Source organism: Caenorhabditis elegans, chromosome V (genome assembly GCF_000002985.6).
Source record: "Caenorhabditis elegans chromosome V".
Classification (NCBI taxonomy): Eukaryota; Metazoa; Nematoda; class Chromadorea; order Rhabditida; family Rhabditidae; genus Caenorhabditis; species Caenorhabditis elegans.
In genome coordinates, this window is record NC_003283.11 from 1,289,373 (window position 1) to 1,305,895 (window position 16,523).

The following is a 16,523-nucleotide window of genomic DNA, read 5'->3' on the forward strand; positions in this document are numbered from 1 at the left end:
AGCATCTGCCAAAATATTTATTTATCAGTTTTAATAAATAAAAACGGCAAAAGGCTGTGAAAAGCGAAAGAAAATAGGCGGAAAACAGAGCAAGATAAATGACCGCTGAAACTTGTCGGCCCCTCAGCCATGGCCTAGAAACCACTTTTCCTAGTCCCTCGTGAGGAAAAAGTTGCAGTGCCACAGAAAATTGTATAAGTTAAGGTAATCATGATCATATGTAAATAATTATTAAACTTTTAGAAGACCCGATTTTTAAAATTACACACAATGAAGTTTACATATCACAAATGGAAATCAGGATTGGAAAAAGGATCCATGTGTCATATCCGTGTTCTTGTCGGAGGACGGGCTTCTCCGTCCTCATCGATTTGAATATGAGGGACTCTAGACGAAGACGTTGAAGGATTCGGGGTTGGTTCTCGAATTGGAGGCTCCCACTCGCCGGCTTCAAGCTCGCGAAGTGGTGGAACAGTGGATGTTCTGAAAATTGGAAGCTTGAACTGTTTGCAAGGTTTTGAAACCGAGTTTTGAAAAATGCATCTCTACAAAAAAAATCACTACACCAGTGGACGCATTCCAATAATATAATTATTTATTTTATAAATTCAAAAGTTACTCTGAATATATTTCCACAAACCTCTGCCAATGTGGTTGATGTTGCTCACTCCACGAGACGCTCCTTGCGACAGGCGCCGCGTCAAGTGTTAGCCGATTTCCAGACTCATTCAACGCAGAAAATGAGCCAACTGGCATCGTTGACGGCGTGTTTGCTCCGCCGTTGTTTCCAATCAGAACTCTCTCGAGAAGCGCCAATCGACTATTGATTTGTTCGATGATCGTGAGACGCTCTCCAATTATGTCAAACTTGCTCTTCATCTCAGTTTTGATATTGGAAAGTGAACTCCATTCACGATCTTTCTTATCCATTCCCCAACTTGTACGGGATAGTGCGTCCTCGTCGACTGTTTGGCGTTTCTGAAAGTATAAACGTTGCTTAAAAACCTTGGCTACTTTTTCCCCGGGTTTGAAAATATACTGATTTTTTTTTTAAAGTTGAGTAGAGCCAAAAAAATATTTGCTTTAAATGGCAGAGTTTTTATTACTTTTCTAAATTTTTTATGATTTTTTTAATTTTGCAAAATTGAAAAAAAAAACGGACGAATTATATTTTTAAATTCCCGCTCAAATGAGTGACGTTATTTTCGACATTTTTGCTTCTATATTCGATTAAAAACCGTGTGTCAATTTTTTATTTATTTTGTCAATTTTTCACGGATCCCTGGCTTCCCTCATAAATTGAGATGGAAGAATTTGCCGAACTAGGCCATTTTGGCTCGGCCATATCTGGGGTAGATTTACGGTGCGTTGCGAGTCGCGTCGCGGTCCGAGTTTAGTTGTAAAACTAAATGTAGTTGTCCGTGTGGAGTACACGACTTTCCCACGCTTTGTCCGGCAGGCGATTGTCAATGGAGCGCGAAAAATTTGATGAGGAAGGCCGGAACCCCATGATTTTTCAAACATTTTATTGTGAAAAAAATGATTTAAAAAATTCAATTTCAGATTTTAGGCCAATTATGAAATTTCTGCAAATTTCTTTAGGGTTATCAAGTTTTTTTATGGAAAAATGGTTGAAAAATTGACAAACGGTGTTTCAAATCGAATAATGAACCGACAAATTCACCCAAAAAACGCAAAAATATTACAAAAATGACCTCACTCAATTGCGCAAGAATTCAAATTTAATACGGCCGTTTTTTTTTGATTTTTGAAAAATTGAAAAAAAATTTAACAGATACATTCGGTCTATTTTCTGTCATTTAAAGCAAAAATTGTTCTGTTGTAATTTTTTCAAGCATGTTTGAAATTAATGAAATTCATTTGATTTTACCGCCGGAAAAATTTTGTCTAATAACGTTGTCATTGCAAAGCAAAAAAAAACCTGCCGCTCCATAAAAAACATACCATTAACGGAGGTCTCTTCGGTTTACTCCTAGGCGACTTGACGTACGAGGATCCACCACCACCGGTCTCGTCAATCATCGAGTGTAGCGATGATATCCTGGAGATTTCAGTGGATTTCTTGAGACCCTTTTCGATGTCTGCAAACATCGGACTAGGGAATATTCGCGGACCATGTCGTTCTCGCATTCTAAACAACAACTTTCGAATCGGATGATCATTGGGAAGAGTGAGCTTCTCGTTCTTTCTTTTTGCATCCAGCTCTTTTTCTCGTTTCACATCAGCTACCTGAAAAAATTATTTTAAAATTAAGTCTCAATTTCGTTCTAACCTTTCTGAACTTCATTCGATGTGTCAAGTTGTAGGTCAAAGTCATGTTTCTAGCAAAGGAATTGGCAAATGCTTTATAGAAATCTAGAACATCCATCAACTTATCTTTCTTGATCATGTGCAAATCAGAGTACGTGAGAGCCCGAACATTCGCCGCAGACTGTCCAGTCGATCCGTTCGCCTTCCAAAACTCATCTCCAAACACATCACCTTTCCCGAGAATCGCAACTACTTCATCGTCTTGTATCACCTCCAACGACCCGGAAACCACAAACCAAAGGGCATCGACAGACTCCCCGGTGTGATACAGTAGATCACCAGGAGCTGCATGGTTCAGCTCCAGAAACATCGCAAGAGACCGCAGACACCCGTCAGATGCAAGACGAAAACAACTGTGCTCATTGAAAACCTTTCGATTCAAGTGAACACATATGTCTGCTTTCATATCTTTCGGGCAATAGCCTAACACTTTAGCAGTGTCGATTCCCTTTGTCATCGCCCACGTAGATACCACGTAGTCCATGACTCGTTCAGCAAGCTCTTTAGGGATTTCTTGAAGTTTAATAAATTCGCGAACATTGCTGATCATTTCGTGATATCTGAAATAATACATAAAGATTAATTTTTAATTGACCATAAAAATACTGACCTCACAGTACTGGATGTCATTTGTTGAATAATCGTGGTCATATGTCCAAAAATTGCAGCATACAAAAGTGCGGAGATGATCATCATGCAGACTCCGAATATCTTCTCGTTGTCTGTATTACTAGCAATGTTTCCAAATCCAACTGTCGACATACAACTCATAGTGTAGTATAGTGCTGAAATTTCTAGTTAACATTTTCTCTTTAAATGATATTATATTTTTTGTGTGCAGATTAGCATTACTTTCGTATACATTTAGGAGTAGTAAATTGAAGTAGAGAGTAGTTTGAGCAGAAAAAAGCCAATACGGTTCTCATACTAAAATTTTTAAAATTATACTAACATTAACAGTATATTACATTGAACCCGTCTCATATATATTTTTAATCAATTTTTATATTTTATTTCTAGTTCGCAATTTTCGGACAATATTTCATGGTTTTTTTTGCCAGACTTTGGAATGCCTCATTTTTCGTTTTTTTTTCTTTTTCTGAATTGTTGACTTTTCTGAAATTTCGTTTTTTAAAATTTTTTTTCACCCGAGCCCCGCCTAAGCCTAAGCCTAAGCCTAAGTCTAAGCCTAAGCCTAGGCCTAGGCCTAAGCCTAAGCCTAAGCATAAGCCTAAACCCAAGCCTAAGCCTAAAGTAAGCCTAATCTCAAAAATCAAAAAAAAAACCGGAAAATCCTAAGCCTAAATAGCGTCAGTAGCGAGCTTACTCTCGCCACTGACGCCAAACCTAAGCTTACACATAAGACTAAACCTAAGATCAAACAAGCTTTCGAAAAATTATTCTTACATCATAAACTTACATGAAATATACGCAGAAGTCCTCGATGGTCCACCAACTAGCGTTGTCTTATTCGATAGTGGTATATTATAGTGCTGTCGCAAGTCATTCGATAACTTCCATAACCATCCGTCAGGCAACGCTAGGTTGTCCATTTTTAATCGAACTTCAGAGTCGCCTATCCAAAACCAAACACACGCTAACCAATGAGCAACTATTACATAGGCACATAATAAAAGTAGTAACGTGGCTGCGCCGTACTCTAGATAGTTGTCCAACTTTCTGGCGACTCTTCCCAGTCGTAGTAGTCGAACCACTTTTAATGCTGAGAATAAACTTCCTATTCGCTGAAAATATTAAATTATCCATATCTCCCCCTTTAAAAAAACATACCTCGTCATCTCTCTTGAACATATAAAAAATATCATATGGCAGACATGAAAGTAGATCTATGAGAAACCAGGACTTGAAATAGTTTTGCCTAATCACCGACGGTTCTATTACTACCTGAAATTTGAGTTTTTTTTTCGAAAACTGAAAATAATTTCCTACCTCCCCGCCAGGCCCTACAAAAGTGGTATGAAAATTGAGAAGAATATCGGCGAAAAAAATGACATCTACTATCGAATCCATGAGCGCCACCGAGTCAATTCCACCGCCCGGGTTCTCCCTAGAGCTGAAATTTCCAAATAGAAGTTGGATACTAACACAAGGTCAAAATACAACAAAAAGGAAAAAAAATAGGAAATTTAAAAATATATATGTAAACATCCACGTCATCTAAATTTTAGACGGCGTAGCCAAATTTTTTTGTATTGCTGTTTTTTGTATTGCTCGAAATTGTCTGAAAATACCGAATTTCTTAATGAAACTTTTTGAGAACTTCTCAAACAAAAGTTACGGCGGCTCAAAAATAATCAATAATTAAATAACATTTGAAGTATGGCCGATTTTTGAATGTCGCAGCGGCTGGAATTTTTTTTAAAATCACCATCCAATTTTGGGTATAGGAGTTATCTATCTTGCCTTTTCAGCAATTTGGCATAATTTGGTAATTTCTGGTCCTCCATCGGTCATAAATGTATATAAATCAAGTTGAAATGTACCCAAAATTAGACGGTGATTTCAAAAAAGTTAGTTTCCAGCCGTTGTGACGTTAACAAATGTCAAATTTTAACTAATTTCAGGTCTTTTTTTGAGCCGCCATAACTTTTTTGAAAAAAAATTTTCAAAAAGTTTCATTATTAAATTCGCTATTTTCAGTAAACCTCAAGTCTGGTAAAACAATGTTTTAAAAATTCGACTACACCACTTTTAAGCGATACATAATCATGCTATTCCAACTTTGCATACAATAAAAATTACAAACACATTACACATTTCGGCAAGACATACCTGATTAAGTAGAACGGTCGGAGACTGTAATTAAAAATAGGGTTAGTAATACAGTCCAAATGTTATTTTGTTACACAGAGTTAAAGGCGGACTAGCGCCAGTGGTGGTTTTGTCTAAATATCATACTCTAAAATGACCAAATATCATAATAAAACACTCCAAAATTTTTTTTAGATTTTTCATAATTTCCGGTCAAAGTTTTGGCAAATTGCCAAAATTTTGGAAAACATCAGCTTTTGACCCCTACAATGTTTTTATACAAATAATATAATTAAAATAAAATTACAGTATTAAAAAAAAAGTTTTTTTGGTCGACTTCCAAAATTATGAGTGGCAAAAACTTAGTAATTGTCAGTTTTTGACAGTAAATAAAAAATTTTCAAAAATTTTTTGAAAAGTTTTATTTTGATATTCGGTCATTTTGGCATCATTGGAGTAGTTTTTAAAACTTTCCCCATTGGCGCTACTCCACCTTAATATCTTAACACAGAGTTCACGAAGCTTTGATCTGATCTATTTTTAGTGAAGCTGCACCAAAAGCAGTTTTCTAATAACGTTTTTAAAATGTTAAGGGGGGTCATTTGGAAAAAAATGAACAAATAAATTTGCTTTTCAAATATTAGACCTCAATTTCAGGAGCTTGGTTTTGCCTCTCAAATGGAAAAAAATCATGGTTAAAATTTCTATGATTATGTTTAAATAGGAAACGAATTTTTTAAGCACAATTTTCAAGTTTTTAAAGGTTACCTGTTCTTAAACGCAATATTAAATGGGACCATAAAAGCCGTGTAAAATGTCAACGCCAATATCGACCAATCCCAAATCGTTTTGAACGAAGAATAGTGCAGAATGATGTGCGGAGATGTTTTCGGCGTCTCTTGTCGGTACTGGGGTAGCATATCCCCACCAAGGTTCATAACCTAAAAGTTTGTCATTTAGTGAAATTTTATCAAATGGTACCGGGCCGTAGGGGTACCTAATGCCTAACTGAGCTCCCATCGAAACTTAGGAACTGTTAAAATAAATACCTTTTCGAAATTCTTAAAATTCTTAAACTTCAAAAAAAAAAAACTTAAAATTATATTCCTAGTGACTGTGCAAGTTTTTTTTTTCAACTTTTCAAAATGTCATTGTTAATCGGGTTTGATATACGGGGGGACGTGTGCTTCTTTCTGTTATTGTCGTGTATAGCATGCAAGTAGGATTGCCGGGTAGATCAGATCAAACAGAAATCAGGGAAAAAATCAAATCAACTGTGTCACATGCAACTCAGAGTCTACGCGTCTACAAAAAGTTAAACAATAAGGTTTTTAGTATAACACTAAATTATGGGGGACATAACTCACAAAGCGATGCTCGTTCCAGTTGCCATTGCACTAAAACAAGAAGTAAGAATTTTTTTGGTTGAAAATAGTATTGATAAATAAAACACTAAATAATTTCTAAATTTGAAACCAAATTTTTCTATTGACAGACTTTTCTTATACCGAAAAAAGCTTTTTCATGCTTGAATATGGCAGTGTTAGGTTATTTTTTCTTGGATGTCAGCCAAAAAATGTGTACGGCAAATTTGTCGAATTTGCCCTTTGCCGAGTTTGGCAAATTTTCTGAATTTGCCGAGCACGGAACATTTTCAAAAAATTGGATTTGCCGAAAAAATCTCAGATTTTTCCGCGCTTGCGAAACACGGCAAATTTGCCGAATTTGTTGAGTTAGCCGAGCTCGGCAAATATTGGAAAACGAAATTTGCCGAACTTGTTGAGCTCGGAAAATTTAGAGGTTTCCCGCGCACCACTGATGTAGGCGGAAGGCATCTCATATTCCGAGCTGCTTAAAGGTGGAGTACCGTTAGTGGGGATTTTGTCTAAATAAACTAATAATGATCCAAAAGTACCAAATATCATAATAAAACATTCCAATTTTTTTTTTAGATTTTTCATAATTTCCGGTTAAAGTTTTGGCAAATTGCCAAGATTTTGGAAAATATGAGCTTTTGAAGATATCCAAAGCAATGTCGCATGTTCCGCCACTTATATTGTTTAAATCCAAATGAATCCAACAAAATTACAGTATAAAAATGTAGAAATAAATTTTTTTTTGGTCGACTTCCAAAATTATGAGTGGCAAAAAATGAGCAATTGTCACTTTTTAACAGTAAATAAAAAATTTTCAAAAATTTTTGAAAAGTTTTATTATGATATTCTGTCATTTTGGCACCATAGAAGTGGTTTTTAACAATTTCCCCATTGGCGCTACTCCACCTTCAAAGATTTTGGCCTACAGAAAATTCAAAATAAATCAATTTTCTGTTGTTTTACTGTAATTTTTTGAACAAAACTTATAGTTTTGGTCGAATTTTTCAAAATCCGATTTGCGGGGTGTGCGGCAAATTTAGAAATTTAGAAAGAAATTTCTAAATTTGCCGAGCTCGGAGAATCCGGCAAATCTTTTTTTTTTTAAATTTGTCCTCAATGACATAATCACACAACTCTCGTCACTTCTTCAACAGCGTTTGCTTTTCCGGTGACGCAAAAAAGTGCTGGAAAAAGTTCCGAGAAAAAATTAAGCAAAAAAAAAACTACGACTGGTTGAGCAAAGCGGGTGCGGGAAAAGTCGGATGCAACGTGTGACAGGTAAGCTGAGTTGTAATCTAACCAAATTTAGGAAAAGCGTGAAGCAGTTGCAGACAAACTAACACAGGTCACTAGGAATTTGGTGCAGAGGCTCCGCTGAGACTCTGCACACACAACAGAATTTCCCACTTCCGAGTGAGTCTTGAAACTGAGTAAAATTATTTAGAATAGGGATTGAACAAAGAAAGAAACTACAGGCTATACCACTAACAGCAAACGAGAGGATTTGGGACGTGCCACGTTCCAGGACATTTTGATATTGGTTTTTTTTTGTTGTAAGATGTACATATATATATATATATATATATGTTTAAATTTTTCAAAATTCTCAGTAAACATCAAGTCAACTGGAACGTGACACCAACAGAAAGAAGCGTCAAGACTCTCAACCTTGATAACCTGATTGAAGTTACTGGATGTGTTTCCCGGCGACTTGTGTAGATCCTTCGTTTCGATTTGGTTGAACTGCTGCTTTGACTTTGCGATCCGTGCTATTTGAAGAATTCGTGACAAGCCTAAAATTTTTCACGCATTTCAGGCTTCGCTCATAAATTGAAATGGAAGAGTTTGCCGAACTAGGCCATTTTGGCTCGGTTATATCTGGGGTAGATTTACGGCGCGTTGCGTTTCGCGTCGCGGCTCGATTTTAGTTGTAAAACTGATGTATTTGTCCGTATGGAGTACACGACACTTTTCCACGCGTTGTCCGGCTCCGAATCATGGCCGAAAATGAAAATTTCAAATCGGCAATCCGTCAAATTGCCGGAATTAAAAATTTCCGGCAAATTGGCAAACCGGCAATTTGCTGATTTGACGAATTTGTCGACAAATCAATTTTCCGAACGGCAATTGCAGCCCACCCCTGTACCAAATATAAATGTTAAAAAGTTTCAAAATTTTTTTGTAAATTTTCAAACCTTTTTTAAAAATTTAAAAAAAATTTGAAACTTTTTTTTTTTAATTTTGACCTATTGACTTTTGTCCCAGAGTTTCAGCAAATTTTTTCCGATTACCAAATTTTCTGCTCAGAAAAATGTCTGAAAAAGTGACAATTTATTTTTCAAATTTTCCAACAAAGAAAAAAATAGAGTTCAAAAATAATTCAGCTCATCTTCAAATTTTAAAAAATCATAAAAAATTTAGAAAATTGTTATAAATTTTTTTACAGTTATATTCGGTGTTTTAGGGTTTTCAAAGGTTAACTTGATAACTTCGGATGCAATTATCTTTTATTTGAGTGGTCACACTTTCATCATATTAAAACCAAACTCTACCTTTATTGTTTTCATCATCCAATGGTTGTTTCAGCGGTGTAATATCTTTAAACTGGCACAAGTACAGCACTACTGCGTCTTTGTGATTTTTGATTGGAGCCAGGTGGACCAGAAGCCAAATAGGTGTTTCTGTAAGAAAAATGCTGCAAATGTTCATTTTCCAAAAACGCTTACTATTCTTTTTACATAATCCAATTTCGGCCTGTTCGGTTCTCGCGTTTTCCAAAGCTTCCTGCATCTTCTGAAGGCTGCCCACCTCGCCGTGTTCGCCATGCATGAAAGCAAGTCTGAAAGTGTTTTCTACATATAGGTGGATCGATCAGTGGAGATTTAATCTGATTACATTTTTATTGTGGTTTAAAATTATCGATAAACATAATAAAACACACCAAATTTTTTTAGCATATTCAAAAATTTCAGAATTTCAAAAATTGCCAAATTTCTCAACAAAAAAAACAAATGGGTTAAAGAATAAAAACAACAAAAAATAAATCGCAGTGATTTGAAATAACTCACCCATTTTTAAACCCAGGTAAATTAACTTACGAGCATGGTTTCTGCATAATCTCAGCTCGAGTATACCCGACGAGCTTCGAGAACCCGTCATTGCAATAGACGATTGGATAGTCAACAACTTGGGCGTTTGCAAGAATGAATGAAGTATCTGAAATTTCAGTATTCTCCATTTTTGTGGGACCAGGGATGTACCGATTTTAGTTAACTCACCTGCATTATTACACCGCCGAATAACATTCTCCAGAAACGTATTTTGTGGCGCCACAAGTCCACGTTTCCCAACCGGCATATTGTTAGATTTTTCCGGCAAAAAAACGGGCAGCTACAATATGGAAGAGGGAAGATCCTACACAGTAGTTCTATCGCTCTTGAGTTAATTTTGTCTATGACATTTCAATAGAATAAAGTGTTATCTGGAAAAATAGTTTATTGATTATTTAATGTAGAAAATGATTTAAAACTTAATAAGCAGACGATCAAGTTGAACACAACTTTGTCAAGTTAAAAAAAACCGGAAGAAAAATATAAAAATTCAAGGCTCATTCGAAGGAGGAGTGCCAGTTTGAACAGTTTTAAACGTACATACATATAGACTAGGGGTGTGCGGCAAGTTCGCCGAATTTGCCGTTTGCCAAGCTCGGCAAATTCACCGAATTTGCCAATTTTTATAAAAAGAGATTTGCAGCACACATCAAAAATTTGACAATACAGTCTTGACCAAAACTATTGTTTGATTTTGTCCCCAAAATTTTAATAAAATGACACAAAATTGAGTTAGTTTTGGTGCTCCAAAAAACATCAAAAAACATCAATTTTTTGGAGCTTATTAAAGCTGGGGTTTCGAAATTTGGGAAATATTTTTAATTGACTCCGAATTTTCCCCTGATTCCGAATATCAACGTGAAAAAAAAAATTCCCTGAATTTAAGCTTGAAATCACGAATTTCATTTGTGCCCCGATAAAAAAGTAAACAAATTAAATTCGGCGAAAATAAGTACGGATTTCTGGCTTCCCTCATGATTTGAAATGGAAGAGTTTGCCGAACTAAGCCATATTAGCTCGGCCATAACTGGGGTAGATTTACTGCGGGTTGCGTGTCGCGTCGCGGCTCGATTTTAGTTGTAAAACTAAATGTAATTGTCCGTGTGGAGTACCCGACTTTACCACGCATTGTCCGGCGGGCGATTGTCTATGGAGCGCGAAAAATTCAATGAGGAAGGCCAGAACCCCGTGAATAAGTAAAACTAACGAGGAAAATGAAACGATGCAAGTGCGCTCCAATGCGAATTTATTGGCGGGCGCATTTGAGAGAATTAATAGACTGGACACAAATGAAATTCGTGATTTCAAGCTTGAATATAAACTCAGGGAGTTTTTATTTATTTTTTTCACATCGATATTCGGAACCAGGGGAAAATTTGGAGTCATTTAAAAAAATTTCCCAGATTTCGGTACCAGAGAAAAATTTAAAAAATATATATGCAAAAAAGGATGTTACTTCAAAAAAAAATCAACTGCGACACGGAAAAAAAATATTCGGAAAAAAAAAAACGCTTTAAAGCAATTACTCAAATTTCGGAATTCCCTTCATCAAAGAAGGAGGTTTTTGGATTAGAAACTTAATTTCAACAACAAATGCAAAACTTAGAAATGTTATACCCTTCAGCAGAGGAGATGTACTTATCAAGTGGGAGCTCTGAATATCATCGCGTGTTGAGAATTGAGATAAGGATTAGAGAAAAAAAAGTAAGAAAAAATTTCGAACCAGGTCGCTGTTTCGAAATTCTCGACTCGTCTGACTAATCGGATGCGTCTCTTCATCATAATATTCAGTCCCGAAAAAGACAGGGTCGAGAGTCGGTTGGCATGCACGCAACTCCCCTCGAAGCTTTCCGGGTGAAGGAGGATGGAGCATGTTTCGGAACATGATCTAATATTCCAAAGGATGCTGCTAGGCGACGAGCTGGTTTGAGCTTTGAAATTTGAGACCGAGCAATGAGGTCGGATGAGGAAGAGGAATGGAGCTTATTGAGGAAGTATTATTTGGATATTGGTTGGAAATTGATAGCAGAAGATCATTCAAAAAAATTTTAAAAATATGATTTTCTACGCGATCTATAACACAATATTGCGACAAACCTTCATATTTTAACAACTTTCAAAAATTCATATAAAATTTCGAATTTTTTTGGTTTTTTTCTTAAATCATAATATTCTGTCATTGTGACCTCATAGGCATGTTTTAAAGGTGGAGTAGCGCCAGTTGGGAAATTGTTAAAACTACTCCTATAGCGCCAAAATGACTGAACATCGTAATAAAACTTTCTAAAAAATTTTTAAATTTTTTTTATTTCCTGTCAAAAAGTGACAATTACTAAGTTTTTGCCACTCATAATTTTGGAAGTCGACCAAAAAAAAAAGTTTTTTTCTGAATTTTTTATGCTGTAATTTTAATGTAATTGTTTGTATTAAAACATTGTAAGTGTCGGAACATGCGACATTGCTTTGAATTTCCTCAAAAAATCATATTTTTCAAAATTTTGGCAACTTGCCAAAACTTTGACCGGCAATTATCAAAAATCTAAAATATTTTGGAGCGTTTTATGATGATATTCGGCCGTTTTGGATCATTATAAGTGTATTTAGACAAAATAAATGTGTTCCTATCGGCAGGCTTTACAAAATTAAAGCGGAAAAAATGCAATTTTCAAAATTCGCCTGACAGGAAAAAAACTTGAAAAACTAATAACAACAGAGTGTGAATGAATGAAGAAAAACGCTAAACGGTGCTCGCGGAGCCTATAACTAATTCAGGAGCTTATGGTGACCAGGACGACAACAGTATACGTAAACCCTTTTTATACCAGAAAAAAGTGAGAGGAGCCAACCAACACTGAACAACTTTATTAAAAATTCATTTGGAGCTATACGGGACTAGAACGACAAAACTTGTGAGCGAATACACAAGCTAAAAACACGAAAATTTATCGGAAGTATTATGATGATAATACAGAGCAAAATTTTTTTAGGAACCAGAGAGTGAGAGAAAAGAGATATTCTTCAATAAGCTTATCACTTAATCCGTGAAGAGTAAGAAAGCGCGCAGCTCGGCATGACTACGTCATAACATTACGAGCTGGTGTCCTCTGGTTGAAAATCCAGGAGACCGGATTAAGGACGGAAGGGGGCAAACAACAAAAACAAGAAACGGTGAGATATTGCAATAAATACGGATTCAGCATTCCAAAAAATACGGAAATACTAAATTTTATTTTAACGTTGCAAGGCGTTCTCTGGGCATCATGAGAACTCAAATGGATGCCTGCCTTAATGAAGGCATATGCCTACCTGGCCCCTAAATGCGTGCCTAGTTCGAAAGTTTGTGTCAAAATTGTAATTTCAAACACAAATCTCTGTAGGTTCTTTTCAGTGTAAATGAGGGAAAGTACTATGTAACAGGGATGGGCGGTAAACGATTTTTTCGGCAAATTGGCAAATCGGCAATTTACCGTAATCTAAATTCCGGCAAATCGACAAATTGCCGGAATTGAAATTTCCGGTAAGTCGGCACATTGCCGGAATTGAAATTTCCGGCAAGTCGGCAAACTTCCGGAATTGAAATTTCCGGCAATTCGGCAACATTCCGGAAATGAAAATTCTGGAAAATCGGCAAACCGGCAATGTGCCGAAAATATAAATTTTCGGCAAATCGGCAAATCGGCAAATTGCCAGAATTGAAATTTCCGGCAAATCGGCAAATAGACAATTTGCCGAAAATCGAAACTTCCGGCAAATTGGCAAACCGGCAATGTGCCGAAAATCTAAATTTCCGGCAAATCTGCAAATCGGCAAAATTCCGGAAATTAAAATTTCTGGAAAATTGGCAAACCGGCAATGTGCCAAAAATCTAAATTTTCGGCAAACCGGAAAATCGGCAATTTGCCGAAAATTGAAACTTCCGGTAAATCGGCAAACCGGCAATGTGCCGAAAAACAAAAATTCCGGCAAATCGGCAAACCGGCAATGTGCGGAAAATCAAAATTTCCGGCAAGCCAGCAGACCGGCAATTTGCCGAACGGCCCATAATGTCTTACAATATTTAAAATAATTTTTAAATTTTTTATCGTTATGCAACAAAGATTAGGAATTGTTAATTGGAAAACTGAAATATTGCAAAAACACCTAAAATTTTCTAATAGAACAAAAAGTTAATGGAAAAATGCAAACATTCAAATTTTAGACCAGTCCTTTTTTTTAATGTTTTTCTAAAACTTTCAGGTTCATGAAATTTTTCAAGATTCAAATTTCGCGGAGAAATTTCATTGATATTAGATGGTCGGCGGACCAGTCCACAAACCACGATTCTCTAGAGCTTTTTGCTATTTTAATCTCATTTGAATAACCACTGAACCATAGGTCTGCCTAAAAGTGCAATTTGTTTCGGAGACACTGCACTTGGACCAAGTCAAGAAATGAGGTCCCCTATGAAAAATGGATATGATGAAAAAGTAGATGTCGAAGGAAATGAAGAACCAGTCAAAAAAAAGTCCTGGTCCAGCAGCTCAAGAGGATAGCAGAGATGGAAAACGAGTAGGTGGGAGGGATTGGGAGAGAGAGCAAAAAAGGACATCAAAAATTTATGGCGAATATGGACAAGTTGGCGGACAAGAAGAAGAAGCAGCAGGAGTAGATGGAGGGGTCACGGACGAAGAAGAACCTCTTGAGCACGGATAACTAACTCTCGGATCATCAGAATTTCTGACGCTGACTCATCAGAGATCTTTGCAAGATGGCTGTGTTTTGGTGCTAAGAAGGGATTTAGGGCAGACATGGTCCGCCGGAAATAATTTTCGAAGCTACTAGGAAACATGAGATGTCGGCGAGTGTCCAAAGCTCAAAATTTGACAAAATTTTGAGATTAAAAATGAAAACTATTGTCCTAACAATAAATGCAAAAAAAAACGAATTATGGGGTTATTCATATGATGTTGAAAAATGCAAAAATGTACTTTAAAAAAATCATCCATTTTTGCATTTTTCCACACATTTTTTAAAAGCATTGTTCGACATCGGCCGACAGCCCACTTTACATCTGCGTCTCTCGCCTTTACCATGTGAAGTAGGCTGTCTACCGATGTCAAAAAATGCAGAAAAATGTACATAAATGCAAAAATGAATGCTTTTTAAAAATGTAGAAAAATACATTTTTTCATTTTTCTACATCACATAAATAACCCAATCATTTCCTATGTTTTCTCAGAAATACTACAGTAATCCATCCTTACTCTTACAGAAGAAGTAGTCTTCGAACGATGTCGGCTGCGCTTTTATGATGATCCTACAAAAATTTGTGCACTTTAGTCCAATTTTCGTTTTTCAGTTTGGTTCAAAATTTTTCAGAATCGTCTCCGCAAAAATGTATGTAAATTTATAGGGGGCAGATAGCTCAGTCGGTAGTGGTGGCCGCTAGCAGTCTGGAGGTCACGAGTTCAAGTTCGGCCTCACTCCCTAGGTTCACCCAGCCTCTATTGGGAAGTGGAGCAATCCACGACTGGATTATCGGCCACAGTCCCCGGCTAGGACGTGGCTTAAATTACAGCCCAGAGGGATTTTTTTAATTTTACCAAAAAACATTGCCGGAGTGGAATTTAATGTGGCAATTTTGTTGCTAAAAATTGACAATATTGGAGAACTCTTTTGGCGCGTCCCGAGTATTAGCTTATTTGCATAGTTACTATTAGCAGAGTAAAATTTAACGAAAGACAACTATTTTCACTAAAACTATACAGCATTTTTCCAGTAGCTAAATTTAAGTGTAACATTTTTTTTAAAGTTTGATTGTGGAGCAACTCGGCATTTGGCTCCAGCTTCTTGCCCATGTTTGGTCCAAAAAAATATTGACTTGGATCAGAAATTGGCAAAACTTGGGCAAGACTTTGGCAAAATTTGGGTTCAGACTGCACCATTGTTTAGCCCAAGTTTCACCTAACTCTTGCCAAACTTCTGCCCGAGTTTGAAACGAAACAAGACAAATTTTGGGTTAAACTTTAGTGCAGCCTGAATCCAAGTTTTGCCAAAATCTTGCCCAACTTTTGCCCAAGTTTAGCCAGCTTCTTATCCAAGTTAATATTTTTTGGGCAAAACTTGGGCAAGAAGCTAGAGGTAAATGCAAAAAAGAGTATCAGGGGAACAGCTATCTCAAATAAAAAAATCTAGAAAAATGCTGACAATGTAATCTTATTTTTTAAAATTATCATTATCACCTATTAAACAATTTTGCCCACCGAAAATGACAGTAATAAAAGCCATTGGAATTCAAAATTCGGAAATTCCTAAACACAACCAGCGTGCCGGGTCTACCCACCGTCATGTCTACACTCGGCTGATTTTGTTTTTCCTTCCAAATTCCCCAATTTCTAGTTTCTCTTTTTCATCGAAACTGGAACGGAAAACGCATACATAGCAAAACAAGAAGTCTAGTAGTAGCGAATGTGAACAGGAGAGGGTATGTCGAGACAAATGAAAATAAAGTGTGTTCAGGAGGACCTCCACCACTTTTTTTTTTCATTTGGGTTCGTCTACATTTCGGAGATGAAGGGAGAGGTTCTTTTCGAAGATTCTCAATCCACGGAATATTTGATGAAAACAATGTCGACGAGCCACACGGGGCGTGTGTCGTCAGTTTATGCATTCGGTGGTGCAGAAACATCTGGGCAGCAGCTCCCACACAGGCTCGCGTCAATCGACGCTAGATTATACACTTTGGAGAAATGGGGAGGGAGACCCCCAGCAATTGGTAGTAGAAGGGAAAGTTATTGAGCAGAAGAGTCCATATGTTCGGTGTGACGTAGTTGCACTTTTTACACGGAACCAGATTATGGTTTGTTAGGTGATTATTCTTTTTTCGGGTCGGGAATAATTGAAGCCGCGTGAACATGGTTTTTGGCATCTATACGCTTGGCCGTAGGCATAGGCT

The 16,523-nt window shown here is 36.7% G+C and overlaps 1 protein-coding gene and 1 non-coding gene across 3 annotated transcripts; one reads left to right on the forward strand and one right to left on the reverse strand.

The window, feature by feature from the left end:
• Positions 1-9,960, reverse strand: egl-2 (Potassium voltage-gated channel protein eag; the record flags this gene model as incomplete). 2 transcript variants are annotated; one of them, NM_071001.5, is made up of 15 exons in its annotated part: positions 1-483; positions 641-978; positions 1,966-2,250; positions 2,294-2,891; positions 2,942-3,116; positions 3,752-4,076; positions 4,123-4,236; positions 4,282-4,405; positions 5,125-5,148; positions 5,872-6,044; positions 8,157-8,272; positions 9,032-9,160; positions 9,206-9,318; positions 9,578-9,695; positions 9,758-9,960. In NM_071001.5, the coding sequence occupies 15 exons, from the start codon at positions 9,834-9,836 to the stop codon at positions 324-326; spliced, it is 2,871 nt and encodes a 956-aa protein (NP_503402.3). The 2 variants fall into 2 exon arrangements, with proteins under 2 accessions (NP_503402.3, NP_001368562.1); NM_001380597.1 differs by having other exon boundaries at positions 324-483; positions 8,148-8,272; positions 9,758-9,836.
• On the forward strand, positions 3,489-3,558 carry F16B3.4. The gene has a single exon (NR_068601.1). It is a non-coding gene; the product is annotated as an Unclassified non-coding RNA F16B3.4 (non-coding RNA).
• Positions 9,961-16,523: the final 6,563 nt, after the last annotated feature.